The 25,526-nt window shown below is 45.4% G+C and overlaps 1 protein-coding gene and 1 pseudogene across 3 annotated transcripts; one reads left to right on the top strand and one right to left on the bottom strand.

The window, feature by feature from the left end:
• Positions 1-5,643: 5,643 nt before the first annotated feature.
• On the bottom strand, positions 5,644-17,464 carry LOC149360807 (dnaJ homolog subfamily B member 9-like). 2 transcript variants are annotated; one of them, XM_089572523.1, is made up of 4 exons: positions 17,311-17,464; positions 12,218-12,449; positions 8,611-9,054; positions 5,644-6,428 (listed from the first exon to the last, which is right to left on the bottom strand). In XM_089572523.1, exons 2-4 carry the CDS (start codon positions 12,423-12,425, stop codon positions 6,358-6,360), a joined length of 723 nt encoding a protein of 240 aa, XP_089428649.1. In that variant the 5' UTR covers positions 12,426-12,449; positions 17,311-17,464; the 3' UTR covers positions 5,644-6,357. The 2 variants fall into 2 exon arrangements, with proteins under 2 accessions (XP_089428649.1, XP_089428648.1); XM_089572522.1 differs by lacking the exon at positions 17,311-17,464 and adding an exon at positions 16,809-17,175.
• A 396-nt stretch (positions 17,465-17,860) lies between these two features.
• LOC149360806 (uncharacterized) lies at positions 17,861-25,065 on the top strand (annotated as a pseudogene). The gene is made up of 5 exons (XR_016288874.1): positions 17,861-19,945; positions 20,032-20,182; positions 20,288-20,461; positions 20,552-20,749; positions 20,992-25,065. The product of XR_016288874.1 is annotated as an uncharacterized LOC149360806 (transcript).
• The last annotated feature ends 461 nt before the right edge of the window (positions 25,066-25,526 follow it).

Below are 25,526 nucleotides of genomic sequence, written 5' to 3'. Positions count from 1 at the left end.
AGCGAATAGAAAATAAGCATAATGTCGAACTATATCGACATTGGAAGAAGCAGATCAAGAAGGAAGCGTTATATGATAACTCAAGAGGCAGTGCCCTGCTCATTGAAGCTAGATCAGGGTGTTTTAGAACGTACAGCTACAAAAAGAAATTTAACGATGATCACAGATGTGCTGCGTGTGGTAAATCTGTGGAAACAATTGAACACCTAGGGTTTAGAGACAACAATGGTCATGCAAATAGATCTGCGGTGGAAGTTAGCAAAAAGCGATTGAAAGATTCAGCAGTCTCGCAAGGATGTTGCTGGTGAAAAACCATTTATTCTATACATAAACAGAGAGGTGTTCGGGGGCTTCCCGTGGTTAGGAAGCCCTTTATATACGGGGTCCCTAGTTCGGGAGCCCATTGGTAGAATCCGCCATCCATGCCCTTTGGATCAAGGTCCGCGGGGCCTGGAGGTCCTGGAGGAAATGTCTGCGTTCTGCTGGCAGGCCCACACCATGTGATAGGTGTCAGCCACCTCCCCACAGTGCGAGCACTGCCAGTGACCATACGGTCGAAATGTTTCATTATAGCCGGACAGCACGAGTATTCGTAAAAAGTCGCACGAGTACACGTTCGTCTGCTTACCCAAGCCCTTTTTACAGCGATGGGTAGCGTTGATGCTCATGCTGATACTATTTCAGAATTTCACGAAAGCGGAATAAGGGTTGCCCCGCATCCGATGTATCAGAGTCGGCATGAGGCACCCGGGAAATGAGAGCTCGGGCAGCCGCGTGTGCGGACTCATTCCCTCGAAGACCCTGATGGCCTGGAGTCCAGATGAAAGGAACAGCAGTTCACAACTGGTAGCGAGGTGCTGGAAGTGGTTGGGAATACGTCTACTTAGGGCAGGTAGTGGCGACTGATCCGGATCATGACAGGGAAACAAGAATAAGAATGGGGTGGAGCGGGCGGAGTGGTTTCGAAATCAAGAGGAAGAAATGGGCTTAGACAGGTCATGTAATGAGAAGGCCAGATAACGGAGTGGATTCCAAGAGAAGACAAGCGTAACACGAGGGGGGGGGGGGGGGGGGGGGCAGATCAGATTAAGAAGTTTGCGGGGATACGGTGGCCGCAGCTGGCAAAGGACAGGGTTAGTTCGAGAGACACAGGAGAGGCCTTTGCCCTGCAGTGAGCGAAGTCAGGCTGATGATGATGATGACTGAAAGATTGGCAGCTCAAAAGCAGAGGTGACATAAGGTTAGAAGTGTAGGACTGAAAATGTATTTTAAAAAATGACGAATTTTAAAATCAGTTTCTAACGCAGTCGAATAAAAACTTTTAAAAGCCGCGATCATGGTGTCTACTACCACTACCCCGTTTCAAAGGGGGCACTCCTATCTTCTATCCACCCATCTATCCATCGTACCCTACACCACGGGAGCCGGCCAGCACAAAAGCGCAGGGGAAAGCATAAGCGAGCCTATAGGCCACAGCAGTGACTTGCTCTCACTCATACTCCCATCAAGGAAAAGCAAAACAAACAGGGTCGTACTGGGTTTCATCGGTTGCCATTTCAGCCTTGAATGGCAGAGATATGCAGTGACCATACCCCCCCATCGGGCAGCAACTCCCGCCATCTGGCGTTTCACTCGTCCTGGCGCAGCTATGATGCAATTTCGCAAAAAAAAATATCTCCTCTTTATAGCAGATTTATAAAAATTACACCGGCTGGCGGAATTAGCGCAGGATTCCCACCGCTGCCGATGTAGTAATGGTGCGCCTATACTGGCAGGGGCGAATTTATATCCACGCCTTGGAAGGAGCGTTCTCAATTTTCACCGTGCTCTGGGCTTTTCCTTGCAAATATGGGGTTAGGTATTGTTTCCGGTGGAAAATATCTCGTTCGTTAGAGGCGGTCGCCCTCACCCCTCCCTACCTTCTTTTAAACCTGCGACTGCTTTGCTAGCCAGAGAACGTGCAATTTGTGGCTGCGCGACCACCGTCCCTGCTCTCTGCGAAGGCACGACCATACTAGGGAGGAAGAAAAACGTAGAGGGCACTGCGGAAACCGCATTGGAGTAATGCGAACGCACCTGCGCCTCTTCGGCACTCGTCGCCTCTCTTTGCTAATAAATGCCTCTTTCTATATCGCACACAAAATTGTCAATTGGCTTATCGATCGCGTATCAGTTGCTTATCGATCACTTATCGACTCCGTAATCATCTGATTGAGGGAATCTGTGCAATTCATCCAATTCCATCGCGCTTCATTCAAATTTCATGCCACGCGTTGATTCCGCCCACTTTCCCGGTCACGTGGGCCAATCACGTGGTACCGCACTTCCGGCGATTCAAACTTTGCACCACTTCCGGCCCGACCACGCCCACTTTTGGTCACTTTTTTGGCTCTAACTTAAGATCCGATCGGCGCCAAAATTTGCGCGGCATCCTCGCATCATCTTCCTTCGATTATAACCACTTTTGAGACATCTCTTTTATAGTTTCCCACAATCTCTGCGGACACGGTTTTGATGACAGAAAGCCGCCGACATAACCTAGTAATGCTTTCACATTAATAAACTTTATTAGGAATGTTTTGTCTTTGTTGAGCCACTGTCGCCCAAGAAGGCCCCCATGAAGGGGCAACCTCGAGGATCCAGTCTGCCATGCTGGCTTGTATTTCTTTGTTTTCACAGTGCATAATCTTTTCCCAGCTAAGGGATATAGCAGGAGCTTTCTGTGGGGAGGATTTCCCCTCACATCCCCAGAGAATATGGTGATCATCTACATTAAGGTCTTTGTCACGAACTAGGCAAATAGGATTAACTTCACCTTTGGGAAGGGACCGATCTACGATGTAAGCAAGATGCGGTGGCGCTGCTGTCACTGGCTGGGACCTTTACCCCTCCACCTCCATCTATTTTCTCTCTCGCCTCTCGTCGGGGACATTCTCGCACTCGGCTCGCTGCAAGGGCCGGAGGCTTCACTTGGTGGCCACGCAGAGACACACGCCGGCATGTTCACCTAACTGCACTCTTACTGCTTATGCACTGAAACATTAAAGATACCCTAGAAGTATAACGCTTGCTTTGGCTATGCTTTCCTAAAGCTATCAACTTTAACTTCACATATATTGCTGCATTAGACATCTATTTTTCACTGTATGCATTCAATGTCTGATTACTGTCTTGCAAGTAGGCAAGGTCTGATCACTCGTGCAAAATATTTCACACTTGCTGTCTCAAATACATATATTTCATATGTGCTAAAATAAAGCTTGATACTTGATGAAGACAACTGAATGCACATCCGTACTGCAAATCAGTGTTCCTGCAAATTGCGAAACTGCAATGATGAAAACAGAAAGCAGGAATCAGTGGAGAAGACAAGATCATTCAGTTGTGTGAGCACTTTATTGCTGCAATTTACAGTGAACAGCCAGCAAAAAATGGCATTCCATAAAATGCTGTAACATGCAGAATGGTGCAGGACCTTGACTAAATATGTAGTTTTTGCATAATGAAAAGAAAATGAATCAAGTATTTAGCCAGTAATGTGTGTGGTTTCATAAGTCTATTTCGATTTAATTATGCACTCACAACTTTGTGCACAATGCACTTGGGTGCACACAAAATTGCTTTAAGATTTCACCAATGCTGGCATTTATGTAGTATCTAACTACACTTTCTTGTGGGAAACAGCACTTTTAGTACAAATGTGCGACACTTTGGTTCGAAACTGACCGAAGGTCTCAAAATTCAGCAACCAAGGACATTAATGACAAACATCTATGCTCTGGTTGTCACTGAATGCACTGGCATGCAAACAGTAAATCTTAAGTGCTTTAAATATAAACTTCCACATTGTGAAAACACGTGTGTATATATCACCATCCTGAGGTGCCACTTACTTCTGTTGCACATAACACTAGCCTGACTTACAAAATTCTCACCGTCAGGTGTAGCGACACGGCACAGACACTGTTTTCTCACAAATTTCATATTGCAGTAAGAGAATTCAAAAGGCAATTTGGTCTACAAACAGTACACCGATTACACCTTCAATGTGCATAAACTGTAAACAAAAAAGAGAGGACATTTTTAATTATTTCCTGCACCTAAACACCAATTAAGCAGCATGTTTGTCTTCGACCTTTTCATGTAATGAGCGCCTACCACATGGCAATCAACAGAATCAAAATACAACTGTGTTTCAGTTGCCAACAAGCTGCAGCATGGCTGAGAGAGTTTAAAATCAAAGGTTGACACAGCGTACAAAGTTGCGCCCACCAACAATCTTCAGTGAAGCTCAAAAAGGTTTAAAATCTAAAGATATAATACAAACCGGGTTGGATGTCTCACTCATCAACAAGTTGAAGAGCAGCTCCATGTTTGATACCTAAGGATATATACAAAAGTATGTACAACATGCGGCCTGACTATACACAGCTAGAGTAAAGCATACAAAACAAAAACTAAAAGCAAGTGAAGGAGGGCACTTCACGCATCACACAACCAAAAAAAACTACAGGCGTATGAAAATTTCAGGCAAATAAATAATACTTATGAGCTAAAACTTGGCAGTCATCGAGTGAATTCGGGCTATGGTACAAAACTAAACGGCGCCTGCGATATGTGTTGCGTCCTAACTTTTGCAGTGCAAACAAAACCCACAGCCACTGAAATAACAACAACATAATCTATGACAGAATTCCATCAACAATGAATAACCACTGCTCAACAAATAATAAAACTGCAGGTTCCACCAACACTGGATCCTCAGTGCGATTCTCTTGATCCCTGAAATGCAGTCGACCTCATATACTAATTAATGGGCAGAGAGCCTGAACAGCCACACACACATCTGAGGTTACACCGGAAAGAAAGAACAAAAAAAGATTTTTGCGTGTGCTGCTGTTTCAGGTAGTTTTAAACTTACACTGCTATTGAATGAAGGTTTAACGTGAGATGAACAGCTACTTGGCGTAAATGCACAACTTATTTTTTGGCCACGTACCAATTTACAAATATAAAGTGGTACACAAATGCATGCCCACACCAAGCAACTCTGAACAATGCAAGACAGCAACTGCTCCAACAGTTACACACTAGGGGACAAAAGTAGTCAGAGCATGGGAGTTGTTAAAGATAAGACAAGCAGCGGAGATCAATTTCCTCATTGCCGGTGACCACTGATGCATTGAGAAGAAAAAAGGTAAGGAGAGGAATGGTAGGGGACTGCCTTTGTGAGGCAAAAGTATTTTGTTAAAAAACCACACTGGCTTTGTCTATTTTCTTCTTTTGAACCAAGGAATGCCTAAGGTAGATGGAACTGTCAACCATTCCTCTTCCCCCCCCCCCCCCCTCATCCTTTACTCAATCTGGCAGTCGACCATAAATCCATCACTGAAAGTCCCAGTGTCAAGCTCAGCCAAATATAGAGAAGCCTAAAGCATACGTCTTATGGCACACCCCAAATGGCAATTCGGAGCAGCTCTCCCAATCTGCGAAGGCCCAATCAGAACTCAGAATTTGAATCCAAATTGCCCACTGAAATACACTCTGGTGTTGAGGAACAAGAAAGCTTGATTAGGATATGCCAATTAGGATATGCCATTAGTTACATTTCCATACACTGCACCTGAAATTTTTTTTGCATAATTTCACAGTTCCCATGACCTGGCTACCTTTGAGCACAAGTGTATGTCTTACATTACAAAACTTTGGTATGCTAAAGGAAGCTAAAGGGGCAGTATGCTAAAGGATACTGCCCCTAATTTGTTTCTACTAAGAACGCTGCTCGATGATATCAAAGGCCAACACACCGTTAAAAAAAAAACAGAACCATGAAAATGGAAAGGTAAAAAGGTCATCTTGCTTAAAAAGTGACAAACTATGTGGAGACCTAGCCGGCAAAAAATAGCCTTTAGGTGAAAAAAAAAAACAGCACCAGGCCTGTCACAACCAGATCCGCTACCAAACTTGCATCATGAGTGTCACATGACTTCCCCATCATGTGACACCACTTGAGTGAGGTTAAGGAATATGAAAGAGCGCAGTATCACACCACAAGAGATGCATGAAGACTGCAAGGCCTACCCAAACAACTGCACCTGACAACCAGCTCAGCATTTACTAACAAGAGGTTCACTTATGTACACAGCATAGAACAAATGAGAAATACTAAAACAAATACAGCTGCAACAAGCATGTCAAACCCCACAAGCCCCCAACACCCCCCGAACATCACAGATCATCACACAGCACATGTGGTGCTGTGCCTTTGCTAACAAGTCCTAGCGGACCTCCCTGAATTCTCTGCACTTGAGTCTCTGTGGGATGCCGCAAGGTCCACAGTCGAGGCCACTTTGGTTCCTATGAGCACTGGGTGTATGTCGTCACCATGTTGCCAACTCTCTGGGTGACCGTCTTACAATGACCGCCCCCTAGAAAACAAGCATACAAATGAAATGATCGCAATGAAGTCAAAACATCACAGAGTTCACACTGGAAAGAAAATAGAAAAGAACAGCTGCGAAATCATACCAACCCAACCTTCGTTTTCCATCTCATATCGTAAAACAAAGGAGTATCCCTAGTTCCCCAAGAGAAGAGATCAGATAACTTAGTGTATGCCAATTACGACGGCAATCTATACCCTCTCTCTGCAATGACTTTATGTATGCAAAGTTTATGCTTGCAACTACCAATATCAGACACACATAAAATAAGAAATAAGCCAATGTGACACAGTCACTATTCAACACCACGGAACAATTCTGCTCAGCTGCATTTCTTGTTTAAAGGTTTGTACCACCTGTTTTCAGTGAGTTGCAACATTCCCAGAGATCATGTGCAAATATGCTCAGCCACATCTTCAGCAAAAGCCTTCAACGACATAAAACTTAAAGCATTGGTTATACCGTATTTCACATAATAGGCGCACTAGCATAATAGGCGCACCCCTAATTTGGTCGCGAAAAATCAGATTTTTTGATTTCCGTGCATAAAAGGTCCACCCCAAACTTGGCACTGTTATCAATACTGTATTTACATGATTGCAAGCTGACGCCTTGCCGCCCCCTCCCCCCAATCTTTATTTTAACAAAGTTTTTGCTGAACTGACTACTAGTCCTCACTAGTGCTGCTGCCGTCGCAGCTGCTGCAAACCCACAGCACGTACAATGACATTGCGTAGAACAGCCACACACAGTTTTCAGGGATGCTCACTTTAAACGTCTCTTTGGAAAGCTTCATTTCTAGCCGGAAACGTTCCCGACTTAGACCCGTGAAAACCTCGGCGCCTGGAGTCGCGTACAAGAATTTAGGCACATCGCAGTCGCAACTGCCGCACTCCTCGACCACGTCGAATTTCCAGCCTGCTGCACGCTGCGGCCTGTACGCGAGTGCTTTTATGTGGTATGTTCAATTTTGCGAGTCGAAAAATTTCCGAAAAATTTACCCGCATAATAGCGCACCCCGAACTTTGAGCCGGATTTTTTGGAAAAAAAGTGCGCCTATTATGCGAGTAAATACGGTATTTTTGGGTGCTGCTGTGTTACGACTTAAGGTTTCTGAAGTTGCAAAACCGCTTTCCTCGATTTCATGAGTTTCCTGATTTAATGAAACACTGCGAAATACTTCGTTGAATCGAGTTCTAACTGTATAACGCGGTCCAAGTCTAATCGTTGAAGCTTTGCTGCCCCAGTCAACCCTCGAACAAGCCCTCAACCCAACAACAATGATTAGGTTGGGGCTACCCAAAAGGAAAAAAAATAATAAGCCCCTTGCCTGCACCACATACGTACAACGTCATCATCATCATCAGCCTGACTACACCCACTGCAGGGCAAAGGCCTCTCCCATGTCTCTCCAATTAACGCTGTCCTTTGTCAGTTGCCGCCACTGTATCCCCGCAAACTTCTTAATCTCATCCGCCCACCTAACTTTCTGCCGTCCCCTGCTACGTTTGCTTTCTCTTGGAATCCACTCCGTTACCCTTAAGGACCAGCGGTTATCTTGCCTTCGCATTACATGCCCTGCCCAAGCCCATTTCTTCCTCTGGATTTCAACTAAGATGTCATTAACCCGCGTTTGTTCCCTCACCCACTCCGCCCTCTTTCGATCTCTTAACGTTACACCTATCATTTTCCTTTCCATAGCTCGCTGCGTTGTTCTTAACTTAAGCTGAACCCTCTTTGTTAGCCTCCACGTTTCTGCCCCATAGGTGAGTACCGGTAGGATACAGCTGTTATATACTTTTCTCTTCAGGGATATTGGTAAGCTACCATTCATGATCTGAGAGAACCTGCCATATGTGCTCCATCCCATTCTTATTCTTCTAGTTATTTCCCTCTCATGATCCGGATCTGCGGTCACTACCTGCCCTAAGTAGACATATTCTCTTACCACTTCCAGCACCTCGCCGCCAACTGCGAACTGCTGTTCCCTTGTAAGGCTGTTGAACATTACTTTGGTTTTCTGCATGTTAATTCTTAGCCCCACCGTTCTGCTCTGCCTGTCTAACTGATTGATCATGCCTTGCAGTTCTTGTCCTGAGTGACTTAGCAACTTAGCAACGTACAACAGGCTTAACCCAATTAGAAAATAAAAGAATAGGCCCCTCACCGCTGCTGCGCTGGTGGAACACGTTGGCGTGGTGGTTCTGGGCGTGCCGCGCAAAATGCGACCGCGCAAAGGAGTCGCCGCCGCCAAACACTTCCCCAAAGGGCATGCCACCACCCTGCATCCACTCTTCTCCGCGGTCCTCATCGTAGTCCGAGAAGAGGTCGTCCATGTTGAACGCGTTGCCGAAGAAGGAGCGCTGGTGTTGGTGCCCCTTGCCAAAGTCGGGTCGGGGTCCGCCCTGCTGGTGGAAGTGTCCGCCCCGGGCGTGCTGCTGCTGGTGGAAGTTGAAGGCGTCGTCGAAGTGGCGGAAGAAGTCGTGCATGTCGAAGTCGTGGAACTGCGACCTGCCCCCTTCGCCACCTCCGCCACCGCCCTGTGAGAAGGCCTGGCTACCGAAGTTGTCGTACTGCTTGCGCTTTTCGGGGTCGGACAGCACCTCGTAGGCTGCTCGGGTCATGGAAGAAAACGGAGAAAGACTGGCCGTCAGTGCGTGGTTCCAGAATTCCTCAACATCTACAGACGCCAGAAGAGCTACTACTAGGGCTAGTTGGACATACATTCTTGAAGGTATTGATGAGCACTATCAAAATAATGGAAAAAGGGACGAACACACAGGACGAAGCACTTTCTAACAACTGTTTAATCTCTGAAGAAACATGACTATATACACATATTGACGTCATATCATACACAGAATAGGGAGGAGCGCAAGGCACTGACAAGAATGAAGGAAGGGGAAAAAAGGAAAAAGGTGGGGAAAACAGGAAAAAAAAAGATCAGCATGTGCGCTTACAACATCCGAAGATTACTGTTCTTGAGGTAGGTTAATTCAGTTCCCCCTAACATCACCAAAGGGGAGCTGACGCAATGCTTATCTGGAGCAACGTGCATTGCGAAAGCTTCGATAATTTCTCTTTCCCGTCTGTTTCTAGCCTGACCTATTACCAGACGCAACTGATCGTCAAGAAAATCATTACGCATAAACACACCCCGCAAAAGGAAATGACAAAGCAAAACAGGCATGCAAAAACAGCAGCTTCGGAAGGCAGCCCCACAGACCGGGAAATTTAGATCAGGGGTCTCGAACTCAGCTTCCCTCATGGACAACATAGACAAACTTTTGACCCCCACAGGACAGTAGTGGAAAGGGGAGAAAAGAAGAGAACGGGGGATAAACTAGAACGTAGAATGTGAGAAGAAGCTGCCAGATCCAAGTTCAAACACACGCAAAAATAAACCAAGGCGAGTGAGTTCGAAGCTCCTGTGAAAAGGGCCACTCGTCAATAAAAAATCTGTCTTTTTCACAGCTGCTTTTTTCAGTAGAATTCAAAGTTTCTAAGACTTTCTCTCAAAAAAGCTAACTAATAACATAATGAAGAAGGGTCGTAATGGGCAAAATAAGTTAAGCTATGGTACAAAGGCTGCAATCTTTAGTGAGAGCTCAGCACGGCAAGTCTGTACACGCCACATGTTTGAGGCCCTTCATGTAGAGGTTAGACTTTACTTAGACGCAGTGTCCCACAGATTGCTGAAAGTCGCCAGTCAATACGGGATCACCACAGCCTTCTTTGTGCACGATATGTCACTGAAGTGGTCTACAAGGTCCTGCTAGGCACTAACAATGTGAACAACTGTTTGCGAGAGCATGAGCTGAGTGCCAAATAGAACAGTGAACTGGTTGATCAAGTGTGGGCTATGTTTCAGTGGAATTAAGACCCTCATTCATCATAAATAAGGACACGCATGCATGAGGAATAACTGAAGAGTATCCAGTTAATGAAAAGTTAGAGTCTGCATAATTTCCGCATCAATTAGAAATACCTTTGGCCTCCGACGAATGTCAAGTGATGCATAACAAATGACAACGCCTTTCTTTGACCTTTCTGTTAACAAATGCCAATGCTGATGCGAGGCACGTATCCAGTGGCATTCGTAGTCAAGGAAAGCAGTGTAGTTCTGTGGCTACAGGAAAGTGACATTCACCAAATGCGATGCCCCCCCCCCCCCCCCTCTAAAAATAACAGTCCTGGAAAACCAGAAGTAAAACGTAAGTTTTCTGTGACAGTCACCATTGGGCAAACACCAGAGGACATACGCAACAGTGCAAACAGACTGTAAAGCGTTCAACCTCCAAATGCTCCATGCCACTAGTAGCTTGGAAACAGCTAAGTGTAGGTAATTTACAAAAATGTTTAAACAAGCAAACAGTGCTAAAGAACTTGTGGGTGATGTGCAAAGGTTCAAGTTTATTAATATATTTAAAAAAAGGGAAACAGCTTAAGCAAGGAAGTTTTATGGTTTATGGGGGTTTAACGTCCCAAAGCGACTCAGGCTATAAGGGACGCTGGTGAAGGGCCCCAGAAATTTCGACCATCTGAGGTTCTTTAATGTGCACTCACATCATACAGCGCACGGGCCTCTAGTAAAAGGATACTACCATAATGGTAATGGGAGAAAAAGACAGGCCAAGTTGTAACATAAGGTCGATCAACCACTCACAATGAAAAGACATGCTAGCTATTATAGTTATCTAGGCATTAAACACACGCACTAAACCAATATAAGGGGGGGACACCTACTATCATGTATCTAGGGCAGGAGCAGCCAGATAAATATGGAGGTTAGCTATTACAACAGGACACAACTGTATAATGTTACGCTACTAGATAACTCAGAGGCATCAAAATTTGTTCGCTTATAATTTTGCCTCGAGATTAGCTTGTTTTGGTAACAAAAAAAGCTTTAACAAAGAACTCTTTTCTTGTCGCAGAGGAATTGTGTGTGGTAGTCATGAATGTGGGCAGAGCTTCACTGCACACATAAAGGGGCCCCGAAACACAATCTTAGTTGAGTGTTTTGCCAGTTGATCGCATACAGTGAATTACAATGGTGCTATTAGCGTCGGTAATACCGCGTATATTCGGTTTTTTAATATTTTTAATGTCCTCCCAAAAACAAACTCATGGCTCTGATGGTGCCCCACACAGTGGCGGGTTTCAGCAGCGGATATGACATCACCTGGCGCGAGCTTGATGATCGGACAAACAGTAAATATACTGCAAATTGTGTGAATAAATAGAGACACATTTTGTAACCTGTCTGCGTTTTATATTAGATCAACAAAAACAACTTGTTTGTCTTAGACAAAAGCCCTGCAAAGCAAGTACTATAAAATAAAAATACACCACCAGGGGCTCTGGCGTGGAAACGACGCTGCCAGTCTCAGCAAGAACCAGTTACAGAGAGCAGGCAACCATGGAGTGCAAACTTCCGCGACGTGCTCTGGCAGGCTGTTTTGATTGGTTGCGCCAGGTGCCGTCATTGGGAGAGCGAAATAGGAGTGGGAAGCCCCGCCAAAATCGAGTTGAGGGCAGGGTTTGTTTGCTTGTATTTTGAAATTTCTTCATTGAATAACTCCCGTTCCTGTGCATCGATTCCTGTCATTCTTTTTAGGTCAGCATCTGTGTGACATAAAGAACCCACCTGAGGTATAGCCGATATCCCCCCCAGCAGTGTTTCGCAGCCCCTTTAAGCTGCATTCAACCATACGATCATATACTTCGGAAACAAGTTGTAAGCGAGCATAATACCGCCTAGGTGTCCTCACCCTGGGCGATCTGCTTGAACTTCTCCTCGGCGTTGGGCTCCTTGTTCTTGTCCGGGTGGTACTTGAGGGCCAGCTTGCGGAAGGCCTTCTTGATCTGCTTGTCGGAGGCCGAGCGGTCCACTCCGAGCAGCTCGTAGTAGTCGGCCTCTTCCTTGGCCAACGCCAGCACGGCACACCAGGCCAACAGGAGCACGGGACACCACCTCATGGTAGGAATGCGCAGCACACAGCCCTGCGGAGCAGCGGACAGGGGGAGAGAGACATTGAAAGCTCCCTTGGTAGACACTCATGCCCCTCAGGTAGACGCTTTTATATGCAAGCAATCACTTAAAGGGCAACTGAAGAGGTTCAAGAATTCGATGAGTTTAAAACGGCCAAATATGTGAAATACGCAGTTAATACTTGCGAAATCGTTTTGCCCTAACATCTGAAACAACGGCGTAATCGGCGAATAAAACTGCACCGGCGTTGAGACTTCTCTGCAGTGCACAGTGACAACACTATGTTTCCACCAAAGAAACAGTTTCATGAAAGAAAACCAACGCCATTGAAGGTGAAGCTCACAAAACATTGTTTGGCAGCATCAGACGACGCACAGCAGTGCGCACGCGAAGGCAGCGGAGATCTCAAGTTTCAGCGATAATGATGTCACTACGAGTTTTCTTGCACTTCCCCAATGCAGTGAGGAGAAGCTTGTATATCGTTGAGGTTTCAATCGACTATTACGTCACCATTTCAGATGCTACTGCAAAAATACTTTGCATGCTTTCTCTAAAAGCTCCGTAGATTTGAATTCTTGAATAACCTCGAATTCTCAGAAAACCGTTTCAGCTTCGCTTTAAGGGGGGTGGCGGAATATAAAATGGCCAATTCAGCTAAAATTATCGATTTCTCAATTAATTCGTTTTTTCATAACCTTCTGGTCTTCACCTGTATCATGGCGAAAAATTAGTGAAATATGCAACACAAATTCTCAGACGACACAGCACCACCATCTTATTATCGCCATCAAGAGGAGAGATCAGACGATCTGAGCTTCTGTTGATTGCAAAGCCACATTCTTCTGACCGTAAGCAGAAGCATACGAGGTGATAGAAGAGCAAAACGGGGGAATAAACTTTAAAGCTGATTTTCAGAGCTTTCAATTTCTCTGTGATTGCTATCACTCATCCCTTTGGCATTTTGTCACAAGTCAGAGTGGAATGATTTTTTTTTTTTTTTGCCAATGAACCGTGAGACTTTGAGGAGTGCAATGAAGCTCTCGATTTTTCTATGTACATGTGTAATATTTTTTAAGCTACTTTTGTAAGAAATGTTCTCTTGTAAATATGCACGCTGGAGTTTAACTTTCATTTCCATGAGTACTGGGCATCTAAAAAAAACTAGCAGTAGCTAGTAGTAGGAAAACTAGTAGTTGGAAAAACTTATGTCATTGTAGTTTGCTTGCGAAAATGACTGATGAGAGCAGCACACATTTCATTTTTTTCTAGCTTATAACACTCCTTGTTAGTGAAACAAGCCTATTTAGAAACCAGTAATAAACTAATACAAGTCAACTTCGGTCTGTGCTCGATGCCCTTTTATTTAAGAATGTAAATGCATTATGAACACCACAAGCTATCCACGTTTTTATACATTTATTACCACGTTGGCTATGTTCGGAGGTGTTTTTGTCTATTATCCATACTTGCTGACCATAAACATAAATTCAAAAAAAAAAAACACCAAAAAAACACCAACTCGCCCAACAAATGCTTTTGTCGAACTTCATAAATGCAAACAGCTCACTACATACATGTAGCAGTAGTAATTGTGTTTGAACAGCTGAGCAATGATTGAGGCCACGAAACGCAAACTACAAGGGAATGCTGTTTCGGGTACTTGCCCATAGTAAGATTTGTACCCCAGTCACATGCATCTCACATAAACTGAACAGTAAAAGCGGTTAAAGAGCACCTAGTAAGTGTGCTGGTCACTGATTACAACCAGTACACGTGTTAGTAGCCATGCATAAATTGGCACTGTGCTTTTCTGTCCAACATGACGTAGCCAACCTCTCGTGACAAGCTTTAGGATTTTCGAAACAAAGCACTCAGAAGTAAATAGTTCAGTTGTTATGCACCAAAAAAAATCGCTCAATATTATAACTAGTTAGCTGCCAAAGAAGGCGATTGGATTTTCAAAATTCAGAGGTCAGAGGAAGACGCTGTATACTGAATACATAACAAAAGTTGCACAATGCTAACTTAAACCTAGTTACCAGCAAAGCAAAGCAGACAGTGATGCAAAACAGGCACAGTGGCATAGTATAGAGAAATAGGGGAACATGGGGTCTTATTAGCGTGTATATGTAGCAAATAGGAAGTTCCAGTTCCTCTGTGCTAACAGCAGTAAAACAAATGAGCAATCCCGTGACACAAAAGACATCGTACCATTACAGGGAACTGATCAGACCCCACTGGTAGACTGCCAGAGACTCACTAAAGACAGTGGTGCTAAGATTCATTTCTTTCTTTTTTTCTTTTCATTAATCTGCTTTACAAAAGGGTGCCTTTCATTACAGATGAAGAAAAAGAGAGAAGTAACTGACAATGGTGACTGCCTGGAGATCACAGACTCTTCCTGCCAAGAAGACCATACTACCAAACAATTTCCTTAATTGCAAAAATGAAAGCCGGAAGACACTCTTTACGACAGCATGTATACTTAGCCCCAATCACAGAGCGGTTGGCAGATAAAGATCCACACCTACAAACAGACTAGGCATGTTTTTCCTGCCTGGTCGACAACGCAAGAACCCGGCCCACTTCTTCGAGAGATGACCCATTTATAGCCCTGTGGGGCTGCGACTAAGTCTGCTAGGGCCACACCAAGTAAAAGTGGGCCATCAAGCAAGGAATCATGTGAAAAGTGAAATTCTACCCACAGCTTAATTGTCACGGGCTCCTGTATTACTCCACTGGCCAATCACATAATCAACTTTTTAATGTTTGACTGCATCAAACAAGCCAGAGGCACTGAAAGTCTTGAGCTCATAATTTCATCTCATCTCGTGATTAGCTTTTTGTTTAACACCCTACTTTCTACCACTGAGGAACACTGTTCGGCGGTCCTGAATGCGGACGGAGCTTCACTGCAGGCTTTTGAGTTGCATATCTGATTTATAATATTTGAAGTGTATATCTGGTAATGCCAGACAGCTGCCCCTAGACTCCGACGATCAATGTCGGTTCATATTTTATGATTTATCATTTTTTATTTTTAATCGCATGCCACTGGTTATGACCAGCAAACACTTTTGCCTCTTGCCCATTTAAATAAAATTTTTGGTGTCACTCTTCTATGCGCTCTTTGTAACTGAGAAATACTGCCAAATGTTCACCTGTACAACACAACCTACCAATCACTAATCGCCAATTCAGAAAAAATTTAGAATTGCATCATGCACCAAAATATGCAAAATTTAAGTTTGCGCTTAAGGAAAGCCCGCAGTATCAATACATGCGTGCCACTATTGTAAGGAGCTGATGCAGCATACAGCACATTATAAACACACTCATTAGAGAATGCATTGATGCCTGATACTAATCCTCGTACGAGGAGCTAGCAAACAATGTTTGACATTTCTCCTGCTACAGCTGTCCTGAACTCCCAAACAAGCCAGCTGCATTCTTAGTTCACAAATATTTCCGCCAATCCTTCAAACGAGCTTCTGAGATACTCCAAAATGTAGCATTGTAAAACGACTTAGAAACAGCTGAAGCTGTCACAAAGCAGATTGAAGCATAGGCCGCATCGATCGTAAGCAGCAATTTTCGCAATAACAGGCTGAAAACAGATCGCTAAGCAAAGAAAAAAAATTCAATACTTCATATTGATCTCCTTGGAGTCGTTAGTTTGGCGCGCCAAACTGCCGACTAGATCAGCTGAGACTACAGCTTGAAAACAGTTGGAAAACAGCTGTAACGTAATTTTTCAAGAGCAGGAGCGCAACTACCGAATAAACGACACCCGTTGGGAATGACAGGAGCTAGCACACGCAGTCCTGAACACTGCGTAAGACGATACTATTCCTTTCTGCCATTTCAGGTACGGAAACTGTCAGCGCTCCGGTTAATGGTCAACGTTGTTTACACGTTCTGCAATCACATATATCTCAATAAGCGCCGTAAGCGTACAGTGGTGAGCAGCCTTGTCTAGAGCGCTTGAGCAGTGCGCACTTGGTAACAAAAACCGAAATTAGAGAGCAGCCCCTCATTACAGGGCAAAGTTTTCGTGCCTGCTTTGTTTACGAGGCTACCTGGCGCTACTTCCGTGCAAGCGTTGCAGCTGGACCCTAGAGGCTGCCACAAAATCTGGATTTGTTTGCAAGGAAGTGCACCGCCCGAGCGCTCTAGACAAGGCTGCTCACCACTGTACACCCAATACGGTCGACAGCTGACGTATTACTCTAAAATTCTGAGCATACGCGGAAGTAATTCAGACCGACGCGTCTCGCATATCACAAGCGCGCCGACGGCGAAACTAACGAGCTCGCGCGTAAGCTTTCGGCGTAACGGGTGCACAATCAAACTAGGCGCGCTCATCTCACCTCCACAGAATAGCGATCAAGCAGCAGCCGGGACACACGTCGGCGACAGTCGCTGAATGCAAAACGGTGCGGGCGGTAAGGACAGGTATTCCCAGCACGAACGTCGATCGGAATGTGAGCGATCCGCACACAAGGTAGCTAGTAGCGGTAGAAGAGACCCGAGCGCTGCGCTGATTTTGAGACGGGACACGAAGTCTTTTCCCATTGGCCTACGCCTTGGCCGAGAGAAACACGGGGGAGAGAGAGAATATAGGCCGGCGCGGCTTTTCTCGAAATACACACAAGCAAAGCGAGGCTCGGTCAGCGTCGTGTTGTCCACGTCTCTTAAGACTTTTTCGGCCCGGTCAAGCGGGTTGGACCAGCGGTCGGTCCACGCAATCTACACAATGCACAGCGCGCGCGCTTTCGTGACAGTCACGAGGTGGTGGTTGGGATGCGATTCTGTCGCTAGCGGGAACGAAGTCACGCTTGAAAAGGCAGTCGTAGCGTTACGTTCACTCACCAGGAATGCCGAGGAAGAATTTCAACGAGTCGCGTAGCTTGTTCGACGAAAAAAACAATTGTCTCGAAAGTTAACTAAACGTGGACTCTGCGATTTGCAGCGTGATTTGCGGGCTTTTCGCTGCCATGTTTGTTGTTTATTGGCTGATCTCCGTGGCGATGACGTTTCTTTAGCTGATGATATGGAAGAAGTTTTATCACTCGGGGTACGAAGATTAAAATGCTTTGCATGGGCAAAAACATCCAGCACCAGCTCGCGGAACACCTAAGGTATGCTTTCATAAAATGGCCAAGCGTTTTATTGATCGATGAATGAATAACGACCAACCAAGGAAGGCCGTGGCCAACGTTTCTAGATAAAGACCATGATAAAGACAGTTGGAAAACTTGCTCCGGGTATGCGGCCCCTTTCTGTCGCCGATTTCATCTCAAATAAAGTCACTTTAATCTCAAAGAGATGCGAGCGCCATCTCTCGGGTGGTGGGAGTACCGCTTTTGTTTTCTGATGGCCTCCGTGACCAGCTCAAGCATCGGTGCTCGAGGTTACGTTTGGCTGTAAATATCGGAAAAAAAGCGGAAGCCCTTCTTTCCGCGGTTTAGAGAAGCATCACGTACCGCTTGCCTCCTCCTCGTAGTTTATGTTGATAATATTCCTCGGGTGGGTAATATCGCATCGCATTAAATATTTTTTCCTTGGCTGGTTTTAGCAGTGAAAAATAACAGATTTTTTTATAGAGAATGTGATGCTTGCCGCATCCATGCTGCTACCCTATAGCGAAGTAAATGCTGCAAAGCGACACTTTAGAACATGCCGGCGTGTAGTGTACCGGGATGCCGAGCGGGATATGATTCGACAGAGTCAAATTCTCAGAAGCGGCATTTTTTCAAGCCTGCAAATGACCCCAAGGTGCTGAAATCATGGACAGAAGCAATTCCGCGCAAGAACTTCAAGGTGACGTCCAAAACTTATGTGTGTGACCTCCATTTCCTGCCTGAGGACATCAACTCCTGCTTCCAACACGTCGTTAACGGTCAAACCGTTAGGATTCCTCGAGGTAGGTGGACACTGAAGAAGGGTGCGGTGCCATGTATTTTCACGAACAGACCGGCTCATCTCTCATGCAATACGACAAGGAAGTCACCCGAAGTTACATCAGTGGCTTCCGCCGATGTTTTCGCCTGTCAGAGCAAAAGAGGAGCAGAAGACGGCTTCGACGTTCCGGAGAGCGCCGAACATCTTGAGGTCGCCGCTGACAAACGCACGCTTGAAAATGTACCGTGGTTTTCTGTTCTGCAAAACACACCAACGTTTGAGACATGGTGCGTAAGAGCCTCAGCCGATGATGTTATTATCTACAAGCTGGAGGAGCGTGAAGGTGTTGTAGTAGTAGAGAAAGCTGTAGTTGTGCGAAACAACTTGTCTGTTGATGTCAGTGCCCGAGGTGTGCTTGTGCCGGAAAGGAGCTACGTTGAAATTGCATCGAAAATTGCACTTGCAAGCCTGAATGACGTGACGACGTTTCTTCAGTACATTGACTTACTGAATGTTTGCACAGGGTGTGAAAGTGAGCTTTTCCCTAGCATTTCAACCTCAACGACCGCCTTGAAATCTGGTGGTGTATGGCACAGTAAGAAATGCATGGTTCTCTCTGAGCACACCTTGTGTACTCCATGCAAGAAAATGAAAAAAAATTTTGAGGACAGAGTGAAGCGCCTAGCAAGAAAGGGCATGAAGTCTCAACGCAAGGCGCGATGGGCAATCAAGAAAAAGAGTCATTAGGGCAACTGCTTTTCGTGAAAAAGCGAAAAGGGAACTCGATGCTCTAAAGCACCGGCTCTCGCAGGTGTCACCAAATGTCTTGGAGAATGCACTAGAAAAGATACCTGATGCACAGCGGGAAGCCTTTCGCACAGCATTTCAAGCTGCAAAAGCAAAAACGCCTAAGGGAAGGCGCTATAGGCCAGAATGGCTCGTGACATGCATGCTCTTACGAATTTCAAGTCCGAGAGCGTACAAACTCATGGTAATTAAAGATGAAGCTCCTGCCGCTGCCGACAACCACCCGGCTAAGACAGATCATGCGTGGGATGACCTGTGAGTTCGGGTTTAACAAGGTAGCTCTCGCCAGTGTCGGAGCGTTCATGAAGGACAGATAAGATGTCCAGCGCTGCGGAGCATATTAATACTGGACGAAATGAAGGTGCGGCAGGCTGTTGCTTTCAACAAGCACACTTATAAGATTGACGGCTTTGTGAATTACGGCGATGGCCACGATTCAACTATAACTGCTGACCACGCACTGGTTCTAATGTTTGTGCCCCTCTTCCACTCCTGGGTTCAGCCCATTGCGTGTTTTGCAACAAAACATGCCGCACCTGGGAAGGTGTTAGCAAGGCTCGTTCTGGAGGCCATTGTAGAACTTAGCAAGCACAAATTGTTGTTGCCGTTATAAGTGATGGAGCCAGCACGAACAAGGCCATGTGGTCCCAGTTTCGCATATCAAGCAAGCTGCATGCACCGAAGCACAAAGTGGATCATCCGACTGTACCTGGGCAGCACCTGTACTTCCTTTTGTGATGTCCCGCACATTATAAAGTGCATCAGGAACCATCTTCTTCGTCATAAGTACGCAATGGTGAACTAAAGATTCCTTTCAACAAACATATATGTTTTCGAAGAAGTATTTGTTGTCGATCTGCAAGTTTTTGCAAACAATTGCAGATCGGCGAGCACAAGATCAACTATGACCACTACCGGATACTACGTACAGGAGGTTGGTGGCAAACAGCAGCTACGCGTCGTGCCTAAACTGACTAGAGAGCATGTCAGCCCTGACAATATGAGAAAAATGAATGTCCGGCTGGCTGTTCAGGTAAGTAAAGGTGCTGAAGTGTGTGCCAAATTTACAGTCGAACTAGAACTCCTTGGCGCGGTTGCGACGCATGTTAAAGCACTGTATTCATTGCTTTCTTTATAGCTATTAAGCCGCAGTACTGCAGTCGGGCTAAGGGTCTACCAGCAGCTCAAGCAGCCTGGACTGGAAGATTATGATGGCACTCGGGAGTTCACGCTCATGGTGAACAGTCTGTTTGATGCTTTAAACATAAAACTGCCTCAGTTTGGAATAACAAGCTCCTCGAAGGAAATGGAGGTAAGCACATATAAACGAAACATTTCGCAAATGCGTGCAAATTTTCTCTAACATTGTTGACTGTTTTTTTCCTCCTGGTTCACATTCCAGGTCATCCAGAAGTTCCTTGATACACTAAATCTGACGGAGAGGAACCACATTTCTCAAGGAACTGTCATGTTTGCTTCGCAACCTACCACCGAATCGCTTCGTGTTACTCTTGCGTCAGTCCTAGACCTCACGAAAGATCTTTTATCTCAAGGAGCATCTGATGTACTTACCGGAAAGCTGAATCAGGATCCTTTAGAGGTAAGCAGTAAAAACGGCCGGAGCAATTTCTTCTTTCTTTTACTAGTGGACTCTCATTAAGTTGAACTTAATTACTTACTTCGAACATGCAGAACACCCGAAAACCATATTGAAAATGGTCCCGTTTATTTAAACTGCATATATTTCGAAAATTTTCAATCTCCTTAGGGTTGGAATGCCTAAGAATCGACTTCATTGTACGTTTCAATTTAAAAAAGAAAGTCATGCATCTTATTTTTCAGAGGTTTTTTGGGCTGACCAGAAGCTACGGAGGTGATGAGGACCATCCCACTTTGACAAGCTTCTCTCACATATACAGGCTGTTGAGTTTGTACGCACCGATAAGCGCCTGTGTTGGTAGCAATGTGATAGAAGAACACACATTCGTTCTGGCCACTGTTGAAGAGACGATGAAGGCTGGGAGAAAAGAACGGCTTGCATCACGTGAGCAGCTTCAGAAGACCATTAATTGAGGGGAAGTTATCTGAAATCTGCGCATCCGCACAAGTCAGGGAAAGCGTCGCTCCCGATCACGGATATTACACACCATCAGCCCAGGATTGCGTCATGTGGTTACCTCGTAATATCCTTCCTGAAATATGAGAAGTGTCAGGAGTGCATCAGTAGCATTCAGTCTTCAAATTCAGAATTCCCAGAGGCATTTCCCAGAGAGAATTCAAGCAGGGGAGCCTCAAGAAGCCATCATGGGAACTCTATAACATGTCCCGCGCAATTGAAATCAAGATCTCGCCTATGCTGCAAAAGAAGAGCCTCTGTTCAGACACTTTTTGGGCCCTCCTTGATTCGCTCAAAGACAGCGATGTGACTAGTGTTGGCTGCCCCTCTCACAGAGATAGCACAACTGCAGAGCTTTGCATTCTTACATAGCACTATACGCATGCATTTTGCCGCTAAAGATGCTTGCAAAAAGCTCAGCGCTTCCGAAGTTGTTGCATCTGCAAGAAAGAAAGCAAAACTGATGTGAAAAGTTGAAAGCTTTCCTTTATTGACTTATCACTGAAAGTTGCGCGTCTGTAAATAAAACTTAGCGGAAGGATAAAAGCCACTAAATCTTGTTTCTTTCATTTTTTCTTGCGGCACGTGCACTTTTTTTTTCTTCAGCCACCTTCTCTGTTTTACTTTGTCGAGATGAAAATACAATTGTGCTGGTGGTTGCGGCATTTTCTTTCAATAAAGCGATCGGTATTGGGAGCACGGCAGCTTATCTTCTTGAAGCCGTTTGCAAACGCGTCTTTAACGAGTCCGGCTAATGTAACTGCTATAAATGCTACTAAACCGCCTTTTTTCATTACAAAAAATATCAAGGCGAAAGCTACGTTTGTATTCCTTAAATACGTAGTTTTTTAACGGACGCGAGCCATCTCCTTCCGACGCTCCTCAAGCTGGGAGTAGCAGACGACGCGCTCATCCTAAAGCGACAGCAGCGCCACCGCGTAGACGGCGATCGCGAGGGGCCGCTCGGCTCCCTGGCTCGCCGGCGAAGTTTCCCAACTGTCTTAATCTAGAAACGTTGGCCGTGGCTGAAGGCACAGCGTAGCTAATATGCCGGCGCCTGTGATGCGTTAACTGCATGCCGAAGATAACTGAGAAAGACACAGAGAACAATTCGGAGCGCTTTTAGTTGCGTGTTGAGCTCCCAAGGCACCTGAACGTGTAGTTACACGTTACGTACGGTCTGGTGGACAAGGTTACGCTACGCTTTACCTTCTCTTGATCACATGCAAACCATCTACCCATGGAGGATGCATCTACAGAATAGTCGGTTTTCGCCCTCACGTGGACGGCGCCTCGTATCATCCGAAAACGAAAAAAAGAAACACTGTTGATTTTCCTCCGTTATATAACAGCTTGTTTATTTTGGGTAGTGAATGGTCGATAAAAACGAAACAAGAAATATCGGCAAAAAAAAACAAAAAACCATTTTGTTGCTGCACATTACACTTTAGGCAATTGTTTCAATGAACCACAATGGATTTGAGAGGGAGAGAGAGCGTTTGCCACACCCTAAGCAATAAATTTTACGGACAGAAACCATGCCAAACTCAATTTTCTCAGATTCAAAGATAAAGGTCTAAGGAATACATAGCGAAAATTGGATGCCTCCCTCCAAGAATCACCCATAAATGCACCCCTGCAACAATCTAAACTTCCCTCATGTCTTTCGCAATTGTGTTAATGAAGCTTGCTGGATTTCTTCAGATAAACGTGAGCAAAGCTAAAAAAGGTGTTTCATACACCTCTGCTTCATCAATAATTAATTATCCTTTTCAGACTGTGACTAACAGCCTGCACCCTCGAGACAGACATGTCTGAACTTTTTGTTCTAATGAGCTAATGGGATATCACTATGGGATATCACAACTCTGGAAATTAAGCTGCTTTTGGCCAGACCGAAAAACACAGCCAAACTTTTATCACCATTCTTAATACATCACAACAGTATTTTATGGATTCTCCTTTCCTATGGACAGAAGACATTTCAGAGTACAGGGTGTTCTATTTTATTCAGTATGGCGCTTTTACAAAAATGCTATACCGCCAAAGAACATGGCTTTTCAAGTTTATCTGACCAGAAGGATATGCTTTGTTCATACGTATGATTATTTACCTAGCACCTATTGAATGAAATGAAACAATATGCATGGAAACATTAGCAAGCTATCAAATTGTCATCCATCATGATCTTTCTCCCACTCACTGGAAAACCATGGCTCTGGCCAACCTCTTTCTCATTTTATGCGAAGCATATTACAGAGCTACAGTACAGCCCGTCGAGCGCGGCGGTGGAGCTACCATTAACCTTGAGCGTGACCACGTGACAACATGAGCTCACAGCAGAGGAGAGATGGGCTGCCGGCTCGCGCGGTTGGCCGCGGCGGTGGAGGCTCCACATCAGAGGCGCGGCGGCTGACCACATGACAACATGACGTCACAGCAGAGGAGAGATGGGCTGCCGGCTCGCGCGGTCGGCCGCGGCGGTGGAGGCTCCACATCAGAGGCGCGGCGGCTGACCACGTGACGCTACAGCAGCGGTATAAAGCTGAGCTTGCCTCGCTCTCCGGGCACTTACGAGGCGGCCAGGTGTTGGGATGCCGCCTAGAAGCAGGGCTGATTTGAGCGAGAAGCGAAAGCTTCAGCGTGCCACAGAGACCGATGAAGAGCGGGATGAACGTCAACCAAGGAAAGCCATGTATTACCAAGCCTAGCCATCAATATGCTTCGCATCTGGCTAGGCTTAACCTTAGCTAAGCCTCAGCCATTTTTTTAAATAGCCCTCTATCTCTGCTTTCCCTCCGTGCAGTAATGGCAACGTGTAGCCATTATCTCGTTCAGTCTGTCAAAAAACAATTACGGGCAGAAACTTTCTTATGGTACGCTGGTTTGACGACAAAGGAGACACGTACGCACAAAGTTAAAAATACGTACATGCAAGGCATTTATTCCAGAGTTCAGGACACCAACAGCTGGCTGCCTGTGTGTGCACGTCACGACTTAGTCACACACATCAGGCACACATGTTCAAACCTCCATACCGCATCACAACAAATGGGCAAATAAAAATTTTGGTCTTAAAATCAGGAACGACCGGGTTAGCAAAGCAACAGCACACTGTCCCAGTTACAAATTTGCAACAGTCAGGCAATATCTGTTTTTTTAGATAAAAACACATAGAGAAAAATAAAAGGCTCCACTGTCGCAACAAACATCCAAGTCAGAGACGAAGGTGTCCCATTGGGCTTGGGTACATACCACCTGTAGGAGGCCTCAAAATGCATCAAACCATTTTTGCTCTGGAAATCTTAACATCATTCAATTGAGGCCCATGCACCGTGGGAGCCTGAAGCAGTGTTTACTAGCAGTCTCTCATTACTGCTAAGATAACTGCTACAACACCCCAGCCAGGCAGTGGAATATACATCATCATCATCAGCCTGACTACGCCCACTGCAGGGCAAAGGCCTCTCCCATGTCTCTCCAACTGACCCTATCCTTGGCCAGTCGCGGCCACTGTATTCCCACAAACTTCTTAATCTCATCCGCCAACCCTGCTACGCTTGCCTCCTCTCGGAATCCACTCTGTTACCCTTAAGGACCAGCGGTTATCTTGCCTTCACATTACATGCCCTGCCAAAGCCCATTTCTTCCTCCTGATTTCAACTAGGATGTCATTAATGTGGAATTATGCATATCACCAGACTAAACCATGATAACATCAGGTCACCAAACCTTCCACTCAGCTCAGTGTTGCCAACTCTACATGAGCCTGTCACTGCACTTAGCTGCACTTCTTGACACCCCCCCCCCCCCCCCCCCCTGACATCTCGGCATGGCACATTTGCAATAAATCATGCCCTGGGAATGTACTCTTAGTTCTGAGCTCTTCTGTTTTGAGCATAGAGTTTCTTACTATTACCTAGAGGGAAAGCTGGCGGCGCTGCACTTCAGCCACCATGGGCGCTCAAAGCATCATGGGGCGGTGAGCTACTTGTTGCGAGACAGTCGTAGTTTTTAGGGAACACAGAGTGGCACTACTAAAATGTTTAATTCCGAAAACGTTGTTCGTGTGTGCGCAGACGACTTTCGCGCGAACGCAGTGTGCAAAAACCATAGTAGTAAAAACGCACAGACACACGACGCCAATAAAAGGTTTCACTTTTCCGAAATGCCATTAAAAAATCTCTTAAAGTATCTAAGCAACAAAATTTTTTTTGAAAACATATTTACTTTTAAAAATGCGCTTGTTAATTACGAAATA

Source organism: Amblyomma mixtum, chromosome 2 (assembly GCF_055824585.1).
Source record: "Amblyomma mixtum isolate Tamu chromosome 2, ASM5582458v1, whole genome shotgun sequence".
In the NCBI taxonomy this organism is placed as follows: Eukaryota; Metazoa; Arthropoda; class Arachnida; order Ixodida; family Ixodidae; genus Amblyomma; species Amblyomma mixtum.
The sequence above is the reverse complement of the archived record's forward strand: the minus strand, read 5'-3'. Positions and strand labels throughout refer to the sequence as shown.